This window comes from Aedes aegypti, chromosome 1 (genome assembly GCF_002204515.2).
Source record: "Aedes aegypti strain LVP_AGWG chromosome 1, AaegL5.0 Primary Assembly, whole genome shotgun sequence".
In the NCBI taxonomy this organism is placed as follows: Eukaryota; Metazoa; Arthropoda; class Insecta; order Diptera; family Culicidae; genus Aedes; species Aedes aegypti.
Window position 1 is genome coordinate 226756442 of NC_035107.1, and position 22278 is coordinate 226778719.

Sequence of the window (22278 nt, forward strand, 5' to 3'; positions counted from 1 at the left end):
ACAATCAAAAAAATTAGGTCATTTGAAGTCTTTACTAACGTATTTATGCACAATTGTATCATCTTGTAGACGAAAATCATCAAAAACTCGTGTTTTTACGATAAATAAAATTACGTATAAAACACGATGGTGCATCTTGCCTCAATGTTGTGGTGCATCATGCCCCAAAAAGCGGTGCATCGTGCCCCGTATCAATCTTAACTCACGCAAAAGTAGTGCTTGAAAAATGTTAAAATTACCAACAAACTAATGTAATTATGATCAATATTCGCTCAACACCATGTAGGGTGAGCCCAAACCAACTAGATTCGTGTGTTAAAACACAACATACATGTTGTTTAGTGTTCATTTCGGCACATTTTCCTTAAGTGGTGCATATTACCCCAGGAACCCCTACATCCATGAAATCTTTATAAGCCCGATAAGCCCACTCAATTCATGAAAATCCTTTGTTTACTATATTGCCCATAAACGCATAATTGTCCCATGTGAATAGGAAATCAAGCAAACGTGGGACTGACATGCATTTATAGGCAGTATAACTTTTAATCATTTTTAGAAAAAAAAAACACATGTAGCTCCATACCACATTGGGTTCGAACAGCACCCTGAAAAGGGCACTGCTAAACGCATGAGCGTAAAGAGAGCCTATAGCTCATTACCACAGCGGGTGAAGAATAACAGAATGTCCTGAAGATTCAGGCTTCTGAATTCAGTTTCACTTAATAAGTGTTTACCAAGTAATTGGAATCACATTTGCGAAAAAACTGGACAGTTACATATCAGGTGATACGATGTTCCATAATCGGAGTCACAACTATCACACACAAATGAGTCAGCACGCTGAATATTTGCCATGTGATAGTTGAGTCGGCAGTGACCTGTCAACGCTCTGACCAAGAGACTGCAATTCTGCTTGACAGATTTGTTAAATACTTCGTCACCCTTGGAGATGGCTAATGTCAGTAATGTACAATTTTGTTTGACGACATGACTCCAAACTATTCCAATATTGCTTGTGCTGAGTTGCCGCCCAAGAGTTTATTTGAAGCTTCACCCAGCACTTCGAAATTGGAATAGCCTGCTCAGGGCCAATGAAGTCATCCATCGCGAGCTAGCCAATTCATTTCCAGCGATTCACGTTTTTGAACTACTGTACTGGGAGATCCACGTGATTTTCGCGAAAATTCAAGCCATTCCCAGCACTGGTTGTAGTATCAACGGCATCATCCAGATCACTTGGATTTTCAATGGACGGAGAATATCCATGAAATTTGGTCGCAACCAATTCAATATAGAGTTCCCAGTTTGTTGACCGGAGATTCCTAAAACGCAAAGTCTGCGCAGTTACATTTGAATGTTCAAAAAAGATGTAGCGATGGTTAGATAATGATTCCTCATCTGATACATGCCAATTCGTTATGTCTAACACTTCTTCTCTATTAGAAACCATGAAGGTTGGGCGATTGCCTATGTTGCCAGACTGGAGCCTCTCAAATTGATATCTGAGCTGCCCCAGATGATGTGATGAGCATTGGCATCACTACCCACAATCAACGGAAGGCCTTTTGTTACGCAGTGTACGACAACTCGTTTGAAATCATCCGTTGGGGATGGTTCATCATGTAGTAAATATACCGAACAATAGATGTATTTCCTGTTGAGCGAGTTTGCCATTTCAAGTTTGCTGAAAGTAGCAAAAACTGGGTCCACAAGGTTACCTAGATAGAAGTTCCCTCTACGAAAGTAGGGTTCTTGAACTAGCGCCACTTGGGCTGCACCATTTTGCATGAGTCTGCAAAGATTGATCGTTGCTGTTCTTTTATGCTGAAGATTGATCTGAGCTAACCTAATTGTAGCCACTACCCAAACTAGGCAGAATTAAGCTTTTTGCATTCTCAGCACGAAAAAGACCAGCAACGGAAAAATCCAGATCGGTATCTATTTAAAGTCGCCAAAGGCGAAAGAGCACAGAATACACTTGTAAAACGCATGATGCGAATCCATATAGGTGATAATTTAAATTAAATGTCAACATATTCATAATCCCACCCTTATTAAGCCTCAGGATAGAGACTGAAGAAGGGCAGCCGATTGTCTCGGAGAAACACAAGGTCACCTGCACCATTGCTCCGGGTAGCACAGGAAGGACTCAATACTGTGGAGGGCGCCCTGGTACCCCACAGGCTCCGTTAGCGGTTAGGTTTTATTTAGACTCCCCTAACCATTCATTCCTAGGCACGGTACGCATCACCCATAAACTAGGGGTCACCTGTGAAGTGGACTTTTACCACCGGAACAGGTAGTCCGTAGCGTAGTGTTAATTCTTAGCCAGTTGAAACAACCGCTACCGACACTACGCGGCTATCTAGGCTGCTCGGGAAAAGGAGGTTAATATTGATGATTAATTCCTGACGTGCCCAAGCAGCCGACAATGGATACAATATAATATCCTCCTTATCTATTTCTCTGATTTTGCACGCTATTTGCTCTCCGTATGTTAATATGTCAATATCAAAGGTTTCTAGACCAGTTTTCATTTATTCAAATAATTTGAAATCACGAAATGACTTCAGTTTGTATATTAACGACAATCAAGGCAGGCTTGGGTAAAATCGCTAGTTTTATTTTGTTGTGCACCTTCGATCTTTCTGGACAAATATGGAAAAAGAACCATAGTTTTATGAGCATTTAATTTTCTTTTTGATTAGAAAAGAGTAAAAAGATGCATGTTTCAATGCTTTATATTCGATCAAAATAAAAAATGCTCTCGTGTCATTGCTTTCGGGTGTGGAGAAATTCTCAAAAACTTATTCAAACAGACTCAAGTCAGAAAAGTTAACAAACTTACGCTTAAGCTACGTGTTTCGCAGATGAAATTGGGCACGTTCCGCTCTAAACCAACTAGATTTTTTCCTTTTGGAACGTTTAATTTCAGGATTTGCAAAACGGCATAAGTAAGATTTTCAACTTTCGCAACCTAACCATAACTATCGTCGCTCCGTTGTATGGGGAGGCAAAGTGACTTAACCACGAATCAAAACAAAACACTACTTGAGTTGTAAAATCTCGTAAGTATTTGAATAAAACGGCTTATCATTTTATCATACAATTTTTGTGGGCAACGATAGAAATTACCTAGTGTTTTCACGCGAGTTGATTGCATGCAAAATTAATGCGATGTACATGGTAAAAAAAAAAGTTAAATAGGGGATTCTTTTAAAAACAGTTTTAGAAGACAGGTTGTGATTCTTCTTAATTAATTTCCTCAAAACCGTATGAAAGCTACATATGTCGATTTGAAAAAGATATCGAGAATTGTATCATTCAAAACAGAATCACTGCGTGTAGCTACATATTTTGAATTGGGCTTGACGAGAAGATGATAGAAATCGAAGTCCGATGCCATTTTGGAAACTAGGATGATGACTTCCACACGGATAGAAATCAGAATCCAAAATCATGATTATGCACCCGGTTTTCAGAATTCCGGTGTGTGTTTTCATCTTATGAAAATACACCATGATTTGGACTCACGATATCATGAGTCAGATTGTCGTAACGCGGCACAAGTTGCAGCTGAGTGCTCGAGATCATGCATCGAATGCACGAAAGCCATGATTCGCGCATCCATTTCGGATCTATTTATATTTCTGTCAGTCTACCCGATAAAATGATAACAAAAAAAGAACAATACAAGAGCAAGATGCGAACCAAGAATCTTTTGATTGAGAGCCACGTACATTACCACAGTACTAATCTATCGTGTTGAATGATGAGTGATCGATGCGAATGACTTGAAGCAAAGTGCACCGCCTTGTGTTGTTGCTCTGGATGTTACGCGTATGAAGAATCATGATTATGACTCCAAGAACCATGATTTGTCCTCCTGAATCACGGCCTAACCAATTTATGAATTTTATGACTTGTAAATCATGGTGTGGGAATCAGATTTTTATCCGTGCAGTTTGCGCTAATTTTGTGGGCTTCGTGACCGTGTAGTTTGTGTAATAGACGCAAACCAAAACCACATTCTTCTTCTTCTTGGCATCACGTCCTCACTGGAACAGAGCTTGCTTATCAGCTTAGTGTTCAATGAGCACTTCCACAGTTGTTATCTGACAGCTTTCTTTGCCATTGTCGCATTCGTGCATCGTGTGGCAAGTACGATGATGATCTATGCCCAGGGATGTCAAGGAAATTTCTATTGCGAAAAGATCCTGGACCGACCGGGAATCGAACCCAGACACATTCAGCATGGCTTTACTTTGTAGCCGCGGACGCTAACCATTCAACTTGCTCGGTTAAAATCACCTTTCTTATTCTAATTTTTAAAAGCACTCATTGGGAAATTCTGCAATGCTGAAAAGGCAATTCGTGGGTTGCTCATGTGCTTTTCAGTATGTATCGACCTTTTGCTTATATTCTAGTGAAAGTTCTTTCAAAGTAAAACAAAATTGCGTATTAAGAGTTTTAATATTTTTTTGTTTTTTTATTTTTACTATCACACTGTTGATACTTATTTTTGAACTTACGTGGCTTAAAGTTACATATGTTTTTTTTTGCGCTGCTACCTTACTGTTAAATAAATAGAAAAACAATCACAATCATAAAAACGAGTCTAACGGGAAGGACTAAAACTGTTTTTTATTTGTTGTCGATTAGATGCTCTTGGTTTTCTTCGTCACCGCGTTTGTTCTTTGTCCATAAATGCACAAGGGTCGATATAATTTTGAACGTAATAAATTTCTTCTCGTGTTCAATAAAACAAAAGATTAAAAGGCTCCATTGTTTCGAGTAAGATTTTTAACAGTTAATTTTGGAAACATTCTTGTACGCTTCCAAAACAGCACTGAACAAAATGATTGCAACAAATGTTTGTAAATTCAACTTTGGAAATACTTAGAAAGTGAAATCAAAGATAAGGTTCGTGAAACTTCTCGTTCCCAAAGAAGCAACGTATCACAGGATGGAACTTTATTTCCTAAAATAGGATTTGCAATCCTTTTTCTATCCATAAGTGGTTTCAGACTTGCCGTCGTTAGTTTTCTCGATGCCTAGCTCGTTCAAGTTGTTAACCTATCCTTTCTTTATCTTCATCTAACTATTTTAATTGGGTAAAAGCTCCACTTCATCATTCGCGCTTATGTAAAGGGTAGACAATTGAGTTTTGATGCGAGTTTTGACGTTTCGATTTTTATCTTAACTGACCAACACAGAATTAAAAATGGTACTAGCAGCATTTTTGGGTGTTTTGTCTGTATTTTTTTTAATTGTAATTAACGCAGCTTGTTAGAGTAATAGGCCTACGGATACGGAGGTAGCTATCCATCATTTTATGAGTTCCAATTAACATATGCTATCATCTCAATCAAGATGTCCTACTACATTAGTTTGGATAGCCTTATTGAAACAACGGTCATGCTTTTTATATGTATCAAAAAACCAAAATTATTTTGTCCATCTTTATAACTCGTAAAAGGTTTAGAAGTCTGGTTGAAGTTGTAACGATATTGAGTCAAATAGTGTTTAAATTTTTGGAAGATCATCATACTTAACGTGCAAAATGGGTTTTGGATTTTGCAGAACAGCTGAACACTGCATAGAGACCCTACAATTAGAAAATGCCAAAAAAGAGGGCGCCGAATCGCTCTTGTCCAGACTGTTTAGCATACTATACGACTTCAACTATCCTATTCAGTATTGATCGTGGTAAATCCAACTACATTACAGCAATTCAATAATGGCTTTTGCAGTACGCTTTTCGAATAAAGGAACTATTTCATTCGTTTTGTAACAAATTCTGTGTACGTTTAATAAGTTTTTAGCAGATAATTTCGGAAAACTTCCATGTTCGTATTGATTGAGATGTATCGTTATTTACTCACTAAAATCAGTTGGATTATTGCAAAACTGTAACACTGAAATACTGAAACATTATTGTTCTGGGATAATAAAGAATCACACTTATTATTTATTCGCATTTAATGACCAGACTGTTTCGTTGTAATATTAATGTAGACTGTACGTTGGAAATGATTGCCAAATTTCAACTAATTACAAACAATGCCGCCATTTTGTTTTGCCTAAATTTTGTTCATTTTTTTATATGTTATTCTACAATACCTAGGGATGCTACATTTTTTGCCTGAATTACGACGTATGATTTTTTTTTTGTTAGTTTGGTAATATCTTGCTCTCAAGTCTTCCACGCTCTGGTTGAGATCAAGATAACTAAAAACATTGGATTTGTACGTCATTTGCCTAAATAAGTATTCATATGTGTACGATTGAACTTGATATCTAACCTCTTAATCCATGTTTGCCTTTCGAATTTCACCAGTAGTCCACGCTCATCTAAGAAGCTCTTCGCGATTCGTTAGTCCCGCCCGCAACAATACTCAACTTTACTTTTCACGGAAAAGTAAATGCAACAAGATTTCTATTATGTATAACGACGATGACTGATACAACTGTGAGAGTATGAAACATTTTAATGATTTTTTTGTTTGTTTGCTTATTGAGTATTCTTTACGCTTGCTGGCCTACCGCTAGAGAAGAATTGTTAAGATAGAGAGAGAAAGAGTTGTAGATCACCAACGGTTTCAGTTTTAAACTGACGTCGACGATAGCACCGATGGCACGAATTCGGCTGCCAGAGGGTTCAACGTTGACTGCTCAACGGCGACCTTCGGGTCATTGGACTGGACCTGTAGGCTCGACAGGGCATAGCACAAATCCTTTGGGCTGGTGGGAAGAAAAACGCTATATTATTGGACACTTTTACAGAACTACCAATCCACAAACCTGTCCACTGCTAGCGTTGGGTCTCGGTTGGTGTCCTGTACGGCGTCTAGCTCATCCTGAAGCATTGCTTCAATGCACTGCTCCATGAGGGCTTCCTCTTCGAGTCGTTGCATTTCCTGCTTGTCAAACTCTTCCTCGTTCTCCATCCACATGTATTCGGAAAAGTCTTCGTCTAAGTTGGGACCACCGCCGTTCGAGTTGTCTTCGTTCGGTGGAGTGATGTAACCGTCTGGATCGGAGTCGTAGCTGTCGCTGTAGTTACCGCTGTAACCGTTGTTTGAGCTACTACATCCAATGCTGTGGTCTGGCATCTTCATTTTCTTGGCACTTCTATCTGTTCTGAGCTGACTGCTGTAAAATAGATTATGAGAAAGGAACATTATAGGTTTATAGGTTTTCTATGCAGGAATTTTGAATTAAATCGACTTTACGATTTTATATGATTATGCTAGAGACGTGATTGACCAGAATAAAACCAGAGAACTACGAAAGTATAATAACTCGTTTTATATTTATCAAGAAAATTTTTTCAATAAATTAGGTTCATTGATGGATAGATTAATTTTTCAACTGACGCATCGTTATTATTTTTATTAACCCCGAGGGCCCTTATAAGAAGCAAGCGTATTACCAACCACAGCATACAGAATTACAAATCGACCACGTTTTGATCGATGGACGGCACTTCTTCGACATAACCGACGTCAGAAACTATCGTGGCGCTAACATTGACTCTGATCCAGTATCTAGTGATGGTGAAACTACGCCCAAAACTATCCGTCATCAACAATGTATGGTATTGACGCCCACCTCGGTATAACCTAGCGCGACTGACACAACCAAACGACGCTACCGCATACGACGTAAGGTTGCCAGCACAGCATCGGGAGGTAGCATTGCCGGAAGAGGGCGAGCTTGATGAAACCTCTCTTGAGGATTGCTGGAGTACAATAAAAGCAGCCAGCAACAACGCAGTCGAGTGCAACGTTGGGTACGTGGAAAGGAGGACATGTAACGATTGGTTTGACAACTAATGGATTTGGAGCAGAAGGATGCATTACGAGCTGCATTGCTGCAGCAAGGAATGCGATAAAACGTGGAGCAATGTAAAAGAAAACGAATGCAGGAAACTCGCCTATTCCGGAACAAAAAGTGCCGCTTGTAAGAAGCGGCATGAGAAGAAATAGAGCAGCTGTATCGTTCACAAGAAACGTGAAAGTTCTACGAGAAGCTCAACGCATCTCGAAAAGGCTTCATGCCGTGAACCGAAATTTGTAGGGATAAGGATGGAAGAAGCTTGATGGACGGACGTGAAGTTATGGAAGCAGCATTACGACGAAAACCTGAATGGCACGGAGAACACAGGTGCAGAGGTTCATGATGAATATCACCACCTGTTCATCAAATAAAAAGTGGCATACGAGTATGGGGGTATGGAAAGTTATGGACGAGTACAGCTGTCCCGGGAAGCTCACAATACAGTTCGTTCGAATCCCGCCGGGGAGTTCGACAGAGTGATGGACTTCCATGCCTGCTGTTCTACATCGCGCCAGGTTTAACAACCGAGGACCGATTTTCATAAAACCCAGCCAATTTGTTTGCTCAGCTGATGATATGGATATTGTCGGCAGAACATTTGGAACGGTGGCAGATCTGTACACCCGCTTGGAATTTGAGACAAAAAAAGCCGGTTTGGTTGTGAATGTGTCAAAAACAAAGTACGTGTGATAGGCGGAACCAAGCGGGACAGGGCCCGCCTAGGAAGCAGTGTTTCAACAGACGGGGATACGTTCGAGATGGTCGACGATCTCATCTACCTTGGACCCTTGCTGACGGCTCTGCACCATGTACAAAATGCTAATAAGACCGGTGGTCCTCCATGGACATGAGGCGTGGACGATGCTCGAGGAGGTCCTACAAGCACTTGGAGTCCTCGAACGATGGGTGCTTTAGAACCATCTTTGGTGTTGGGCAGAAGAATGGTGTGTGGCGGCGGAGAATGAACCATAATCGCGCCAGGCTCCACGGCTAACCCTGTATCCAGAGCATGGCAAAAACCGGAAGGGTTCATTAGGTAGGACATGTTGCAAGACAACCGGATAACAACTTTGCAAACATGGCGTTCGCTTCGAATACGAGGGTGCAATAGGAGCAGGAGAGCGTGGACCAAAATCGAAATTGGAGGGACACAGTCATGGATCGAGAAAATAGGCGTAATATCTAATGAATTGATGTAACACCAAGTATATAAATAACAATAATCGTTTCACCAAAACAAATCCTGTAATTGAACACTTTCCCGTTTTGCAAACTCCCAGTGTTTTCTCGTGCATATGCAGAGGACTCAACGGGTTATTTATAGCGAGTAACAGGTCAACATTTCCTCTCCAACCCAAATTGACCTGCATTTGACGCAGCCGGTGCCGGTATTGCTTAGCACAAAGATCTTCATACCTGTACACTGAGGGGGCTGTTAATCTTAAGTAGCAACCGTTAATTTCTTTTGCAAGTATAGTGGTCTTGTAATAACGGAGTAGCATGCTCATGGTCATTCATCTGTCTAGGTACTCCTGTCCACGAAGTATGCTACCAACATGGATTCTGTAACTTGCAGGCCGTGTTACTCCCAGTCTAGATCCCCCGTTTCAAAGCCTCAGGATCGGCGCTTCGCTCGTGACACTCCGTGAAAGAAAAAACTTCCAGATAGGCTCAAGCAAAAACTCCCTCTATTTCCTGCTGTCGTGTACACGTCCACTTTTTTCCTTGCCTTCCTTTTCCAGATATCTAATATTCCTCTCGCAAGGCCGTCCTCAACACCGGACGACGTAATCGTTTGTTTGACACCGACACGATAATGCTTCCAGTGGACGATTTGCCCTTTGGGGTCGTCCATAAATGACGTAGCATTTTAGGGGGGAGGGGGGTCTTCACGGATTTGTGACGATATGTGACGAGGGAGAGGGAGGGATCCCTACTAGTGGACATAGCATTTTGAATAATTTTGGTAAAAAGAGTACTGACAAACAGTTTTTTTTCTTTGTCTGCTTTATCAAATTGGGTTATGAAATGATGTTGAAAAGTTCTAAGAAATTTCAAATTTTCCTGATAAATACAATCAAACAGATTTTATGAAGCTTTGAATAGTTATGTAAATATTATATTATATTCGTCTCTAAACTATTTTATTTATAAACAAACAAATTAAAAGCTTAATAGGGTAAGTAAAAATCGATGCTATATCGACTTGGAAAATATTATTTTACCATTTACAATACATAGAAGCAACCGTTTTTGTTTTTTTTCATATTTTCTGTTGAAGCTTTAACTCTTTGAAAGAATACAATATGCTCATTAATATATCAATATATCATTGATATATCAATGCTCTTGATGGAACAGCTTGGATAAAAATAAGGACATCCAATTCGAGTTTTATCAAAATTGACCTATCTTTCAGATTTCTAAATCACTCGGTAATTCAACGAAAGAGCATTTTGATTAATTCATTGTTTCATTATGAGTTGAGTAAGAATATTTCAGTATGGAGAACGATGATGACATTTAGCTGAACTTTTAATAAAGGTGGTTGCATAAAAATCGCTAATTTTAGAAACATTCCAAATATTACAATTGTTATTTTTTCTCTATCTGGTCACTGTTTCCTGAATGGATTTGAATTTAGAGAATAATGACGAGGATCCACTCCAAATTAAATTAATTAAAGTAGATGAAAAAACCCGAATTTAGTACTATACCATTTAATTCCACTAGAGTTTGTATCCTTTGACAGATACGCGTATTTCGATTTCAACTGTAAGGCCGTCTTCAGTGTCGTGTACTAGACTCGAATTGTTATTATTTTGTTGATCAAATTCCCTAAAATATGTTTCTCAACCACGAACAATTTAAAAAATGCCTATTAGGGAAAGTGTACTAGTTATGGCTATAGTGGTTTCCTATTTGGCCATATGTTTTCTAGAAAATTTTCACATTTTGAATAATTTTGTATGTTTTGACATCAAGTTATATTTGATATTAAACTACTTAAACACACAGAATGACTCAAAATTTAAAGATAATCAAATTATCACGTATAGTGAAATAGGGAACCATTAAGTCCATATAACCCTTTATAACAAAATTTCTGTTCGATATATTATGAAAATTTATGAACCCAAACTGAGTGCTGTTAGCTTTATCAATCCGAGCAAGATTTTCAGCTTTTTTTCTGCATTTTCAGCTGTAAACTGTATAAGTTTGAACAACAGCAAAAGTACTACAAATTAAATTACTAGGAATCAAAATTACGTAATTTAAACAGGAAATATGCTTGTTTAAACTATTTTCCAAAGGATTTTTTAGCGTTACGGTATATCAAACTATCATTCGTCAGTTTATCCTGATGTTTCAGTGTTTTATATCAATTAATCTCTATATTTGTGTAGACATTTCTGGATTGATTTTAATGTTTCATTTTAGCCCAATCGCTGAGGAAAACGAATTAAAAATTTAGGGGGGGGGGATGTTTCATGATATGCTACGTATTTTCCAAGGGGGGGTATCATCATTTGTGACTAAATGCTACGAGGGGGGAGGGGGTGTAAAAAATCAGTGGAAAAATGCTACGTCATTTATGGACGGCCCCTTGCCATTGGGTAGGCTGTTGTTAAACGTCATGTCCATCCCCCATAGAAAATTGCAGATTAGTTTTCTCCCGTTTTCCTGACTACTCCGAAGACTTTCCTAAACTTTTCCTTCACACAAACACGTCGGAGTCCTTGACGAATTCAACTGTGAAAGATTCATGTAAATCCGTTGGCCCGTTCTTGAGCCATTTCGTGACATACAAACACCATTCCATTTTTATTTATATAGATTAATTTAATTTAATCGGTGCATCCATGCAACCGTTACACCACGTTATACACAGAAAATGAAGCCGTCATAAATTTTTCAAATGTAAACAAAAACTTTTTTCAAATTTGTGGACAAACAGCGTAGAATTTCTTCGGTTTTCCATTGTCGATCGATTGACTAGACTATGGGCAAGCATATTATACATCCAGTGTCATAGACTTTATCGCCAAACGATAAAAAAATGCCGGGGGTCCAAAATATATAGGGGGAGAACCCCCAGTACCGGACACTTAAGCCACTAAATTCATAATTCGAAAACTATTGATTTTATGGGCTCGTGTTACCCATTTATGATAAATATTATCATTTTTATAGTGTACAAAAATAAATTAAAAAAAATAAATATGAATTTTGACAATGCATTTTGATGATGTATTTTAGTACCAAATTGATCGATCTTGAAAGGTGGCACCCAATACCGGACACGATCTGGAAATGCCTCGATTTCTGCAAATTTGAACATCATTGAATGTGTACACTATAGGAATAGTTTGCAACATTTACAAGAATAATTTGAGTCTTTCTTAGTTTGCAAGATGCCTATCAAAAACCTCTTCCATATATGATGAAAAAATAGTACATTTTACGATGTTGTTCTGAATAATCATTCTTCTTAATTTTATTGCATGTTTGATACCATGATCGACGGAACCCATGAAAAATTAAAGTATATTGAGACACTGACGCAATAATTACAAAGATATCATATAACAAATACAGCTGTCCGAAACTGAGGGACAGGAGATGCTTAACGAAACTTGTAATTTGTCTATATTTAGTTCAATTATGGTACAAAATACATTAATACTATCAAATTAGGGTTATGTTCGATCATGCTTGTGTGATCCAAAGTATTTTTTCATATTCAAAATAATTACTAAATAGGCTCAAAATTAAGAGAATACGTCATTTTTTTAAAGATTTTCAAACTTTTCTACTTTTTTAAAAAGGCATGCATATTTCAAGGATGTGTTATTCTACGCAAACATAAGTCTACATAATAGCTTTCTTTTCTACTAAAACACCATCTTGATTGGACCATGATTACTCAATGTTTCGACTTTGTCCGGTATTGGGTGCTGTCCGGCACTGGGGGATCTCCCCCTACTTTGAGGGTCCAAAATGTATTGGTGTGTCCAAAATAATGAAAAACAGTGCTTCACAATTCAATTATTTTCGACGTTTATTGCATCCTACATGACCGTTTGGGCATTTTTATCTCGTAGAGGAAGTTTTTCTCTACATTTTGACATATTTTTTGACTTGGTTACGCTGTGCAATTAATTAATTGGGACACAAAACTAAAATCACTTCCTTAGGGGGTCCACAATACAATCGGGTCCAAATAAAACTCTACACTGCAAAAATTGTAATAATTTTCTATATGTGTATCGACACATTAATTTAAGAATCTATGTCACAAATTGATTCCATTTAATGAACCTTGTCATTGTCAACTGAATATATGTGTGAAACCACATAGCATAAATCTATATAGTTTCACACATAACGCGTATATGAATAACGTCTTATCGTTGATTCATAACTGTGGTATGGTTTTTATTGCCCCACAGTTATGAATCAATGCTTCTGGGAATACGGTTTACATTTTATTTCCTACGGACGGAAAAAATATGCTTAAGCATATTATAATTGATTGCGATGCTATATAGATTTATGGTTCACATAGGTAAAATGTGTTTTGGGTAATTCCAACTATATTTGAGAAGATATTCCAGTTTTAATGCAACTTTGATCCATATCTGTGTGCTATCCATAACTGTGGGGTGACTGTACTCCACTATCAAAGTTACCCCAAAACAGAAATCCGACTTTCGATTATATGAAAAATAATATATCTATTCAGAATTAATATTTTAGCAATCTATCAAGTGCAATCGATAGCTAGGATGGCAGTACTTGTTTTAAAAATATAAATTGTAATTCTTTGCATCAGCATGCATAAATATTGAAGTTTTCTTCGAAAAAACTATCAAAGTTACCCCGTTTTACGGTACTTAAAGGTTTCAGCTGAGTTCTGGAAGCATTAGGAGAATTGCCTAGGAAAATTATTGGTTTAATTGATAGTTTGTCAATCAAAAATAAAGTTGATTGACTTTTAGAAAACAGTTCACTAATTTCACAAACTGGACATTCATTAAAAAAAACTGCCTCACTAATTTCCGCTATCCCATACGTAAGTTTGTGGTGCACCAAAATAAACACGAGAAGCTATATTTACGAAATCGTAGGTAGCTCCACACCTTGCGATATTTACACACAACATACAAAATAAAAGCAGCAGCCGCAAACACCGAAGGCATAATCGAATGGAGACAGATTGGGAAGAACCCAAAAAACACGGACTGTTGACGTTGACCACGACCAAGACCACCGCGTACACATATCGGTCATCGGTCATCGCTGATGGTCTTTCAATATGTGTGCTGTTTGTTACACTTCTGCAGTGGCTCCCAAACGAACGATACGATATGTTTAACTAGAATTGATCTTGTCGTATGTATGCTTTGTGAAAAATGCGTTTTTTATTCATATATTTATTTATTCATCCATATGTTTTATTCCAAAGGACCATCGATGTAGACATGGAAGTCAACTTTTACTATAGTCATCTATCTAGAGATACAAAATATCGAGTAAGGGAAAGCTTACTGCAAAAAAAAAAATAAATTTTCTCTATTGAAATGTAGCATTGACTGAGTAATGCAAATTCAACGATATGTATCTCAAACGCTGTCGGTGCATAACAGTATCCACTCAAAAAAAATCATGCTCAGAAAAATCAAAAGTTTCTTAATAATAAGCTACATTAAAAAATATCACGAGTCAATCTTTTTTTAAAACCAAGATGCACATTAAGGGTATGCGATATGGATTTTTTCCATGTCGATACGAAACGAAACGATACGAGGAATATCTTGCGCTGATAATGACGAAACGAAACGAAATTTAAAAATGTTTCGTGTAACTCGATACGAAATCAAATATCTCACGGAATTTTTCGAAACGAAACGAAATTTTTGAATTTGTTTCGCGGAATACACGTTTAAGTTTTTTTTTCTTGTCAAAAGCTGGAAATTTGACAATAGGCATAAAAACGTCTTTTTAAATCCTCTACCATATAGAAACCTTAGCGTTGCTCAGCGGAATCCTCGCATGTTTTGGTAAAACTCTTTTCTGTTTGTTTGAAATCTTCTTAATAACTTTTTAAGGTTTCATTTCAACATATCTGACACTCACACAAGGCAATGAGTGGGTTTGAGAGGAAAATAACCATCATCGTTCTACACATTTTCAAAACCAGTTTTTTTGCTCAAAATTGAAGCAACGTTCATGAACATCTATCATTGCATTACACTTGTTATATGTAATACGATGATAGATTTTCATGAGGATATCTTGAAAGTTGAACGTAAAAACTGTTTTTTTTTTAATTTTTGATGATAGCTGATGATTGAATGATGGATTCTTGAGCCTTAATTTAAATGTAGCAACTAAGAAGTGGGTCGAAAAGCAGTTACAAACATTCAAAACAATCTTAAAAATATTGAGAGGAGTCCAAAATAAATTTGATTTTTAGCAACGCCTTTCAATTTTTTTAATCATTTGGATATGCTAATATATACCATAAAACATGGAATAATGATATTCATTTTTTTTTTGCTGTACTTTATGCTTTGTGGCTTGAATGAATGTGATCCCCAGTCGATAAGTGATCATGAAAACACTAAACTGAGAAGCAGACTCTTCCCCAGCAGACTCCAACGCCAGAAAGAAGAAGAAAAATAAGTAGAACAGAGGAATCACTGGAATATTTGCTTTAGTATTTGCTGGAGTATTGAATTAACTTTAATTTTAAAAAATCCATCAACACATACCTAAGAAATCAATCAAGATAATTTTAAAAGAACTGCAAAAGTAATAAACTTCAAGAGATATTGCGACAGCAACATAACCAGGATTGCCTGTTGGGGTAATTTAGAAGATCCTAATAAAAAAAGCCTTGCATAAACTGTGAATTAATTCTTGGAGGGATCAAATCTGGATGAATGCAAACTTTAAGAGTAAACCTTGTAGGAAATACTGAAGGTATTTCTATTATTTTGTAGAGCAAATACTGGAGAAATGATCCTATTCCAAAATCTGTGAAGGAATTTCTGGACGATTTCGGGAAGAAATAAGGATTGTTGATATTATCTCATTTTCAGATTCTTTGTTTAAGGTGAAACTCCTTTGAATCCACTCATAACTATATAATTTGTTGGTAATAGTAAAATTATAATTGATAAGACGTTGTTGCCAGTAATCGCTACTTCAATTTGAGTCTTTTCCCCTTCGCCTAATTAAGATTGCTTGATATCATACGTAACCATCAACGTATCTGACAGCCCTGCAAGCCAGCAGCCGGCGTAAAATTAGAAAAATAAAAAAAGCGAAATGCTGTGATTAAGTGATTGTTTTTAGCACGGTTTGGTGAAATCTTAAGTTGTTTTCATCAAAAATCAAACAGAAATTGTTCTTTTATTAACAAGTAGTGAAAGTAAACTGTGTTGGAGGTTCTACGTTTAGCGAAAATGGTAAAATTCGAAGAAAAGTGTTCTTCGTTCGCATGCGGATAAGTGTAAACAATTGTAGCAAAGTTCAACGTCCGTGTTGAAAATTAGCACGGTTCATGAAATTTCTACCAGCTACTAGTGTTAAACCTACGGAAATCGTAAGGTAACAGTGTTCTGATGTCTCGTTAGCAATTTGGGAGTGAACTTAGTGTAGGTAAGTGAAATATTTTGAGAAATAATGTGGACTTCCGGAAATGTGTTTGTATATGTGAGGAAGCCATTTTCACTGCCATGACAGGGATTCCTTCCCATATGTCCTTAAAACTGACTACAAAATCACATTTTCACTGAATTTTAAGCCTCGAGAGTATTTTAAAAATATTTGAAAATTTCGAAAAAATAGTTTTGAACCTGGACTACATAGCATAGAGGAACCGCAAATAAGATTGACAATTTCACCCATGTTCGTTCAGACAATCCGTCTTTCAATGAGCTTAATTAAATGTTTGGCTTATTTTGTTTTATCTAGATCTAGATGTGCGAAAATTGGAAAAAAAAAATTGTTGCGCTTTTCTATTGTGAAATACCCTAGGTATACCACCAATCTTGAATCAAAATCCGGAACCAATTTTGATGGTGCTTGCAATGCATGAATCAAATTCATAACTGATTTGTGATTTTTACTAAAACAAATCATCAAAATCGATCGAAAGATGGCGAAACTAGAGAATTTTGAAACTTGATGTCGGTATTGAAAAGGTTAAGACCTTTGCCTTGCGGCATTTGGCTTCCAATACTTGTAATGATAGATTATCAATATTCACATTTTTTTTTAAATTGGGGGTCGTGAGGAAATTATGTCACGTTATAAGAGGAGAGAGGAGTTGGCGGTGTGGTACAGCGTGAATAAACCTAGATTAATTTTTCGATATAAAATAATGTATGCATCTTCCTTGTTTAAGGTGAATATAAATCGAAGGCATACCTCAGAATTTCAAGAGCACAAATCTAACGAACCCGACAGCGGTTCAAGCTGCACACTTGATCGATTGGCCATCGAGTAACCAATAGATAGATTTTTCAGCTTGAATGGACGTCTGGTTCTTTAGATTTGTGCTCTTGAAGATTTGAGGTGTGGCTTTGGATCACCCAAATCAACGCGATTTTTTACGGTGACAGCGACAAACAATCGCTGCGATTTCGCTGCTACATGTAGAGTTTTATGACACAACAACGAAATCGTGGAGAGCCTTAACGTTCAACGCTCCGTCATTGTAATCATCGTCATCATTGAAACTTCAAAAGCAGTTTTTCTGTTGAAAACTGAAAATTATTCTATGAAAATGTGTTCACTGTGTTGCGGTTGGAAAACAGAATACTGTGAACACTTTTTCATGTAAAATTTCTTGATTTTGAACGAAAAAACTGCTTTTGAAAATTCCGAAATCAATAACGGATCCTGCCCCCTTAACTCATTGATGCGTGCTATAAGATTTTTTTTTCTATTCTCCCGCTGTTCTTATGCAGAGTTAAAAGTGACGTCATAGTGGGAAAGCAAGAGAGAGAACTAATGCCCGCATCAATAATCTGCACCACCTTAGCAAATTCAGAACATCAGGGACTCACGCTCCGCAGCTTATTTTGACATTTGTGTGCAAACAATTTTTGCGATATATTAACGGATTTGCTCAAAAGGACACGCGATGTTCCCCGGAGGAAACCGTGGTTTTGCTCTCTTCATTCTTATGGAAGGTAACATTGCGGTCGTTCATCAAACGCAGTTGTTCCTTTCCTGGGCTATTCGCCGCGAGGAATTTAAGGCAAATGGGCGTTTTTGGAAAATTTACAACGGCAGTGCAGTTTATCAATCCTGCGGACCAGTCAATACTACAGTCATCCCACAGTTATATATAGCACACAGATATGGATCTAAGTTGGATTAAACGGAGAATATCTCATCAAATGGAGTAGCAATTACGCAGAACCCATTTTACCTACGCGAACCATAAATCTATACAGCATCGCAATCAACAATAACATGCTTAAACACATTTGTTCCATTCGTAGGAAATAAACTGTCATACATATGCCTAGAAGCGTTGATTCATATTTGTGGGGCAAACCCATACCACAGTTATGAATCTAAGATAAGGCGATTCCTGAAGAAACGCCAAAACGCATGCTTTCACTAGCACACCATTGTTTGCCTCGCAGATAATTTGCTGTTATAGTGTTCTGATCCATGATATGAGTCGATTTGATCCATGATACGGACCCATTTTTGACTGTTGCTGCTAGGAGTAGGAGCGAACGCTTTGCTATTTTTTGTTCGAAATTAAACTCGAATTTCGCGAAATTCCGTTTTATTCCGTTTGTTTTCAATTTTCCGTGGAAATATTTTAACAATTTGGCGAAACGAAACGAAATAGCAAAATTCAAATTTCGCCAGTGCGAGTTCCGTGGAATTCCGCGGAATTTCGTTTCGAAGCATATTTGACGGAATCATTCGGTATTTCGCATACCCTTAATGCACATGAAATAGAATAGGAGATCAAAATTAGACCAAGCGATGTCAAATCAATAAAACGCAAAGAAGAGAAAAGTAAAATTACCTCAGAATGAGCAAACGAAATTAAGCAAAACGATGTCCATTCAAAATTTTTTTAATTGCTTTGAAGAGAAAGCTTAAGTTAATGGTTTCAGAGTAACTGAATAAACCTGATTTTTATTACTTTTATTTGAAAAATGGAAGTGCTAAGTTAGACTCAGTTCATCTTATTCATGAATCTAGATCTCAGAAGATATCACTTTTAGTTGTAGACCAAAAATGTAAAATTTGTGTAAAAATATGGATTTTTGTGGAAATGTACACGTAATTTACACATTAGTGAACTTGTCACACTTTACGCCCACAGCAATTTCTCATCTACTGTCCTATCGATTCTGCTGAAATTTTTTAGGTAAGCTCATACTTTGTCTCAGTCACATACGAAAAATCAGCTTTATCCCATGAACAACTGCTGAGAAATTTACGTGGGAGGAAAGTGGGTGGCAGCGTCTTATAGGAAACCTGACTGTATTCGGTAATATTCAGAAGAATTCAGTGTTTGAGCGCTCTTAAAAAAAAACAAGGAAACGCCTAAATGTATGCAATTAATAATGGGTTTTTCTAATATTGTACAGAAATTCAATTACAGATATGTTTATGATGATTGTCGATACCATACCGAATATCATTCTTGAATTTTAAATTATTTCCATAGCAATGAACATCCTTTAATACAATAAATTTTACAAAACACAACTATAAATAGTTACAAATGTCTACTTAGTAAAATGAGGCAGAATTCACTACATAGTAAAGATGAGGAAATCATTTAAATCGCTATACATCCGAATTCCCGGTTTCAACCCGTATTGAAAATGCTGCTTGGAAGCCACTGGTTCACTGCACGAATACGTCCTTCCTACTAGTCGAGAAATGCAAATCAGAGAAATCAACATTTCCGCCTTCTGGACGTCGTGATGTCACGGCTCCCTTTTTACAGTTATCCTGTTTAAAAGGTGTACTTTTATATCTGGATAACATTTTAAAATTAATATTTTCCTAAGGACTGCCACAAACACTCTAAATCAAAACCTGCAAACAACGCATTTACGAAATACAGTCAACCAATGATGAACGAACTCACGAACGCCTGCCTGCACGTCGTACGTGTTCGCCTTTTAGTTGAATGGCCTCCAAGAGGCCATTTCTGTGTGCCTACCTGTGTGTGCGCTGCCTAGTCAAAAGACGGACAAGGTAAAATGGTAACCACGGGGTCTCTAGCAGCTGCCAACCAACGTTCAAGTTGTCCGAAAAAACACCACCTCCAACACTACACACAAAATTTTGAAAAAAGATCACCCAAAAATTTGGAAAACGGACCGAACTTTTCAACACTCTTCACCTGACATTAGGAAAAATAGGGAAGAACTTACTTTCTGGCCTGCTTTGTTATTTTCTTGCACACTTGCAGCAGCGATCAACACTCACTCGCTATAGCGAAGTCGAACGTCTCTTCAAGACGATCGAGATCAACAGATCAACCACTTTAGAACGAATGAACAAACAAACGAACGATAGCTGATGGACGGCTCTCGTCGAGCAATAATAAAAATATTATTTGCAGATGGCGGCTGAAGCGAACCACTGGCGAAACTGTATCAGCACCCAATGAAGATAAATACGACGAAGGAATTGGAGTGTTGAATTTCGAAACAGTTGTGCAAATGTATGTTTTTGACAGTGGGGTGTACGTCGTTTGACGTTTTGGTTGTCATGAGAGGGGCGCTATGACGAGGGGTATTGCGTAGATAAGTTTAACGCGACAAAGATTGAGTTTCTTCTAGCTCACAGTGTAGGAATTTTGGCATATGAAAGGAAGTATTTTTTTTTATTTTTAACAGTATAAACAAACATATGATTAAGATGTCCGCCGTATTTTTTTTTCGGATTTACCACTTTGTGTTTGAACAGTCTCGTGATTGTTACGATTTTGCTCCAGCTGTGGGTGTCAATTGTAGGTTGAAGTCTGATTTTTTCATGCAGCTATTTTCCAATTGGAATTTGGTCCAACTAGTGGAGATACAAACAAAATAGAAGCATTGAAGTAATAAAACTCCAATAAAAGAATCGCGAATGTTATGCAAATAGAAAAGTGTACAAAATTGTTGATGTATGTCAAAGTCGAAAAGGTGGATGGTATGTTTTTGTCTGTGGTATGATGTTATTAACGTTAAAGGATCCGTCATCGTAATCATCGTCAACATCGAAATTTCAAAACCAGTTTTTCTGTTCGAACTATAAATAATTCGATAAAAATGTTGAACACATTTTCGTGTAAATTTTCTGCTCCCTTATAGGATACTTGAAATGTGTTGAATTTTTAGTAATACAGTTAAATTCAAATAAGTTAAATTTCTCTTCAATTCTTTTAGCCATTCCATACGAAATTTCTTCAGAAACTATTTCAAATCCAAAAAATATCGTAGAAAAACATTCATTTGTCTCATTAAACATTGAAATAAGTGACCTAAGGGTCAAAATATTGAAAATCAATAAAAAATATCTTCTTCTTCTTGACATTAACGTCATCATTGGGACAGAACCTGCTTCTCCGATTAGTGCTCTTATGAGCACTTCCACAGTTATTAACTGAGAGCTTTCTTTGCCAAAGTTGCCATTTCGCATTCGTATATCGTGTGGCAGGTACGATTATACTCTATGCCCAGGGAAGTCAAGAAAATTTTCATTACGAAAAGGTTCTGGACCAACCGGGATTCGAACCCAGACACCTTCAGCATGGCTTTGCTTTGTAGCTGCGGACTCTAACCACTCGGCTAAGGAAGGCCGAGTATTATATAACGAGTTTGAATAATTTAGGTGGGTTTGCAACAAGTTCCAGCACTTTTTTTTTTAGAATCGCCATTTTGATAGTTGAATTGCCGCTTTGTTCGGCTGTTAATCGTTGAAAGTATCATTGAAGAAACAATTGTGGAATTCCTGTTCAATCTTTGAGCATCTCTGAAGGAAATTCTTTACTCTTGAAAACATTTTAAGCGTTTATTCACGGGAAAAGTTACTGAAGCAATCGCTGAGCAATATTCTACAGGAATCAGGGTAGGAATTTCTCTTAGAATCTTCGAAAAATATCTCTGTATCTCTGAATCCTCGGCAGAATTCTTGTAGGCATTACTGCAAGTAAAATTCCTAAAGCGTTTTCTTATGAAAATTCTCAAGCAAACTCAAATCAAAACTCAATCAATCAATTTCTTCAGGAATCTTTTAAGAATTAGTTAAAATATTACCGTAAAATGGGGTGAAGTTGATCACTTTTGAGCGCATCTTTCTAAAAGATCTGGTGGAATACATGTATTATCATCTTCCTTATATTTTTTAAATCACTACTGGTTGGATGTTTATCGAACAATGAAA

At 37.2% G+C, this 22278-nt stretch overlaps 1 protein-coding gene across 3 annotated transcripts; it reads right to left on the bottom strand.

Moving 5' to 3' along the window:
• Positions 1-4671: 4671 nt before the first annotated feature.
• On the bottom strand, positions 4672-20546 carry LOC5580184 (polyadenylate-binding protein-interacting protein 2). 3 transcript variants are annotated; one of them, XM_021857720.1, is made up of 3 exons: positions 20283-20546; positions 6808-7155; positions 4672-6747 (listed from the first exon to the last, which is right to left on the bottom strand). In XM_021857720.1, exons 2-3 carry the CDS (start codon positions 7122-7124, stop codon positions 6612-6614), a joined length of 453 nt encoding a protein of 150 aa, XP_021713412.1. In that variant the 5' UTR covers positions 7125-7155; positions 20283-20546; the 3' UTR covers positions 4672-6611. The 3 variants fall into 3 exon arrangements, with proteins under 3 accessions (XP_021713412.1, XP_001655603.1, XP_001655604.1); XM_001655553.2 differs by having other exon boundaries at positions 6808-7158; positions 20069-20546; XM_001655554.2 differs by having other exon boundaries at positions 6808-7158; positions 20283-20543.
• Between the last annotated feature and the right edge of the window lie 1732 nt (positions 20547-22278).

Excerpts from the sequence above, each read along its gene's own strand:
- LOC5580184 (XM_021857720.1), bottom strand. The coding sequence starts at position 7,124 with ATGAAGATGCCAGACCACAGCATTGGATGTAGTAGCTCAAACAACGGT. Across the intron at positions 6,748-6,807 it reads CCAACGCTAGCAGTGGACAG|CCCAAAGGATTTGTGCTATG; the intron begins GTTTGTGGATTG and ends TCTTCCCACCAG.